Source organism: Sprattus sprattus (assembly GCF_963457725.1).
Source record: "Sprattus sprattus genome assembly, chromosome: 20".
Lineage (NCBI taxonomy): Eukaryota > Metazoa > Chordata > Actinopteri > Clupeiformes > Clupeidae > Sprattus > Sprattus sprattus.
The window spans coordinates 7,866,953-7,871,952 of record NC_137918.1 but is presented as its reverse complement, the minus strand read 5'-3'; the positions used below and the strand labels follow the sequence as shown (position 1 = coordinate 7,871,952).

General features: G+C 48.1%; 1 protein-coding gene across 1 annotated transcript in view; it reads left to right on the top strand.

Moving 5' to 3' along the window:
• trak1b (trafficking protein, kinesin binding 1b) overlaps positions 1-5,000 on the top strand; it is a gene marked incomplete at its 3' end in the record, with an annotated part of 18,793 nt that overhangs the window by 8,795 nt on the left and 4,998 nt on the right. Inside the window, exons 9-13 of the mRNA XM_080859441.1 lie at positions 689-763; positions 996-1,133; positions 2,025-2,101; positions 3,641-3,889; positions 4,423-4,685. Coding sequence (XP_080715567.1) covers positions 689-763; positions 996-1,133; positions 2,025-2,101; positions 3,641-3,889; positions 4,423-4,685 — 802 coding nt within the window. The remainder of the gene's footprint in view (positions 1-688; positions 764-995; positions 1,134-2,024; positions 2,102-3,640; positions 3,890-4,422; positions 4,686-5,000) is intronic.

Here is a 5,000-nt window from a genome sequence, read left to right as displayed (position 1 = left end):
GCATGACTCGCACACTCACGGCTCGCACGACTAGCGCGACTCGCACACTCACGGCTTCTGTGCTCTCTGACTGGAGTACATTTTTATCAATAATTATGTACAAGCCTATTGTTGACACACTGCCTCTTCATGGATCCTCTCCCACATTGAAACAGGTTTTTAACCTTTCTTGTAGCCTACAACGGGTTCAGATTATGAATATTTACAATTGATACTATATTATCAATACAATGTACGGTTAAGGTTAGGGTTAGTGATTGGGTTTAGTGAACAAGGAGAAAAACTGAACTTGATTGAACAAACCATCTGTAAAGTCACTGCAGGCGGAGTATCCAAATAAAGTTGTAATGGTTCGTGAACTTATTGATAAGGTTGCAAAGGCGGCATAACTCCTAAACGATAGGATGTCTGTTTAAAAGGGGATACTGTTCATCAACGAAAATCTGGCAATTAAACGAATACAGCTGTTGATAGCCCACTCATCATCATCCTCTATTCAAGATACATAACAGATTATTATTATACAGCACGGATTTAGCTTTTGCCACACAGTACCTTTGTGTGTGTGTGTGTGTGTGTGTGTGTCTATGTGTGTGTGTGTGTGTGTGTGTGTGTGTGTACGTGTGTGGGTGTGGATGTTTGCGTGTGTGTGTGTGTTTGTGTGTGTGTGTGTGTGTGTTTCCAACAGTATGCAGTGGAAAATGAGGAGATGAATCAGCACCTGAATGCAGCTAAAGAAGCCCAGAGACAGCTGACCTCCGAAGTATGAGACACACACAAGACACCAGATCACATATGAGCCACACACACACACACACACACACACACACGAGACTCCAGATCACATATGAGCCACACATGAGACACCAGATCACTACTCTACATTACTGGAAGTCTTGCAAAAGCAGATGCCTCTAAATCTTTCTCTTTCTCTTTCACATGTATGCACTCACTCACTCTTATTCTCTCTCTCTCTCTCACACACTCACACACAGTTGCAGGACCTGGATGAGAAGTATATTGAGTGTATAGAGATGCTTCATGAAGCGCAGGAGGAGCTGAAGAATCTGAGGAACAGGAGTGTGTCTGCAGGAACCCCACGCAGATTCCACCCACAAGGGATCTTTCCCATGGTGTGTACAACACACACACGCACACGCGCTCATAGGTGCACACACATACACACTCATAGGTGCACACTCACACACACACACACACACACACACTCATAGGTGCACACACACATACACACACTCATAGGTGCACACACACACACACACTCATAGGTGCACACTCACACACACACACACACACACACACTCATAGGTGCACACACACATAAACACACTCATAGGTGCACACACACACACACACTCATAGGTGCACACACACATAAACACACTCATAGGTGCACACACACATAAACACACTCATAGGTGCACACACACACACACACTCATAGGTGCACACTCACACACACACACACACACACACACTCATAGGTGCACACACACATAAACACACTCATAGGTGCACACACACACACACACTCATAGGTGCACACACACATAAACACACTCATAGGTGCACACACACACACACACTCATAGGTGCACACTCACACACACACACACGCACTCATAGGTGCACACACACATACACACTCATAGGTGCACACACACACACACTCATAGGTGCACACACACACACACACTCAAAGCAATAAATAAATGTAAGACTCAGACATTGTGTGACTAAGAACTGTATCAATATTAATATGCTATGAAATTAGAATACAATGGGAGGAAATGCACTCGGGTACATTCAATGCGTGTGATAAATGTAATTTACATATGACTCATATTTCCTTGAGAACTATTCAATAGTTCAACATTTCAGTTCATGATGCCCCCAAAACATTTCTCCCAGCCACTAATACCACCCTGAATTAGCATTAGCGTCATACCACCCTGAATTTTTATCTTAACTTTCTGTGTGCGTGTGTGTGTGTTTGTGTGAAACAGGACTCGCTAGCAGCAGAGATTGAGGGAAGCATGAGAAAAGAGATGAGCCAGGATGACCCAGATTGTAAAGAGCAGAAGTGAGTATTACACAAAGTTACACTCTGCCATATCACACACACACACACACACACACACACACACCCCACACACGCGCGCACGCACATACTTAAGTTAAGTTATGTAAAGTTAAGGAACCATGAAAAAAGATTTGCACTCTCCACTTACACGCACAACTCCATTCTTGCTTTCATTAATGCTTCAGTTTTTACACACACACACACACACACACACACAGACACACATACACACACACACATACACACATACACGCACACACACAAATACACACCACACACACACATAATTAAGTAACTGACAGAGACAGACAGTAATATGCAGAGTCCGTCCTCCTCAGGGACTCTTTAGCTTTCCATCGATCGTCAATCAAAGTAGTTGTGTGTGTAGTCCTGGGGTGTGTGTGTGTGTGTAGTCCTGGGGTGTGTGTGTGTGTGTGTGTGTGTAGTCCTGGGGTGTGTGTGTGTGTGTGTAGTCCTGGGGTGTGTGGGTGTAGTCCTAGAGTGTGTGTGTGTGTGTGTAGTCCTGGGGTGTGCGTCTAGTCCTGGGGTTTGCGTGTGGTCCTGGGGTGTGTGGGTGTAGTCCTAGGGTGTGTGTGTGTGTGTGTGTAGTCCTGGGGTGTGTGTGTGTGTAGTCCTGGGGTGTGTGTGTGTGTGTAGTCCTGGTGTGTGTGTGTGTGTGTGTGTGTGTGTGTGTGTGTGTGTGTGTGTGTGTGTGTGTAGTCCTTGGGTGTGTGTGTGTGTGTGTGTAGTCCTGGTGTGTGTGTGTGTGTGTAGTCCTGGGGTGTGTGTGTGTGTGTAGTCCTGGAGTGTGTGTGTGGTCCTGGGGTGTGTGGGTGTAGTCCTAGAGTGAGTGTGTGTGTGTGTGGTCCTGGGGTGTGTGTGTGTGTAGTCCTGGGGTGTGTGTGTGTAGTCCTGTGGTGTGTGTGTGTGTGTTTAGTCCTAGGGTGTGTAAGTGTAGTCCTGGGGTGTGTGTGTAGTCCTTGGGTGTGTGTGTAGTCCTGGGGTGTGTGTGTGTAGTCCTTGGGTGTGTGTGAAGTCCTTGGGTGTGTGTGTGTAGTCCTGTGGTGTGTGTGTGTGTAGTCCTGGGGTGTGTGTGTGTGTAGTCCTGGGGTGTGTGTAGTCCTGGGGTGTGTGTGTGGCTGCGCTGGCTCCTGAGCCGGAGTGTTCTTGTTCTCGTCAGAAGTGATTAGAGAAAGAACTTCAGAGTGACATCACACACTCAGTGATCCCATCTAGTGTATCTTAGCTTCTCAAAGGCACACACACTCACACACACACTCACACACAAACTCACACACACACTCAGTGATCCCATCTGATGTCTCTTAGCTTCTCAAAGGCACACACACACACACACACACACACTCAGTGATCCCATCTGATGTCTCTTAGCTTCTCAAAGGCACACACCCACACACGCTCACACACACATGCTCACTCACACACACACACACACACACACATCCTCACACACACACACACAGACACACACACACACACACACACACACTCACACAGTGTTTTTTTCTTTGCTCTCAGGCTGCATCAGAGGAGAGTGTTTGAGGCCGTGAAGAACCTCAATCAGACCGTCCGACAGCGCAGCCCAGCCCCGCCCTTCTCTAACATCCCAGGATCCAATCAGATGCTGTCCCCTCTAAGCTCTGCCTTCTCCAGTGGGATGACCACACCTCAGTCCAACCTCAACGAATCAAAGATGAGTGGCAGCAACGTTGCCCTTGACAACCGTACGCAGAGTCTCCTTCAGGAGGGAGAGTCCACTCCACTCAGGTAGGGTGTGTTTGCTGTCAGAAATATTTCATGTTTTAAAAAAGAAATGTTTGTGTGTGTGTGTGTGTGTGTGTGTGTTTGTGTGTGTGGATGTGTTTGTGCGTGTGCGTGTGCGTGTGCGTGTGCGTGTGCGTGTGAGTGTGAGTGTGTGTGTGTGTGTGTGTGTGTGTGTGTGTGTGTGTGTATTAGCGTGTGAGTGTGTGTCCGTTTGCTGGCAGAAACATTTCATGTTTTAAAAAAGAAATGTGTGCCCAGGTGATCAGTTTAATGTGTGCCCAGGTGATCAGTTTAATGTGTGCCCAGGTGATCGTTAAATGTGTGCCCAGGTGATCGTTAAATGTGTGCCCAGGTGATCAGTTTAATGGCGTCTTTGACACAATGAGAAGTGACGGAGGGGAGATGACTTTTGGCATCAATGAAATGTTAAAAAGAGACAATCTTGTATTGGAATGCTGTGTGTTCAATGTAATATAAGTTTTTCCATTTAATGAATTCATTTATTTAATGTCGTTTTTTAAAATGTAATTGGGCAGCGGCATGGACACCCCTGAGAAGCGTACCAGCTCTGAGGACCTGAAGCTGGCGTTGCGCCGGCTGTCTCTGCGGCGGCAGAACAACCTGAGCGAGCGGCGCTTCTTCGAGGGGGAGCGCGAGCGGGGGGTCTACCTGCATGACGGCCCGCACTACGTCAGCGGCATGGTGCACAGCGACAGCATCATGTCCCTGGGCTCGCACCTGTCCTGGGCCAGCCGCCCCTACCTGCCCGACAAGCTCCAGATCGTCAAGCCCTTAGAAGGTGACCCCAACCCCGACCTTTACCCTGACCTTAACCCTGACCCCAGCACTAAGCCCAACCCTAAACCCAACCACAACCCTGACACCAACCCTGACCCCAACCCTAACCCCAGCACTAACACCAAACACAACACCAGTAGGAATGCTCACGCTTACCTTAACACCAGTACTATCACAAGTCTTTGTACGACCCCCAGTTCTAAACCATCTTTGAAGGTTCCCCAAGAGCAGACCCTGAGGTTTGACCTTCGACCTCGGCAGAGGCCCCCGCGTCCCCGACGCCCCCACCGCACACACAAGCGCCCCCCCTCCCTCA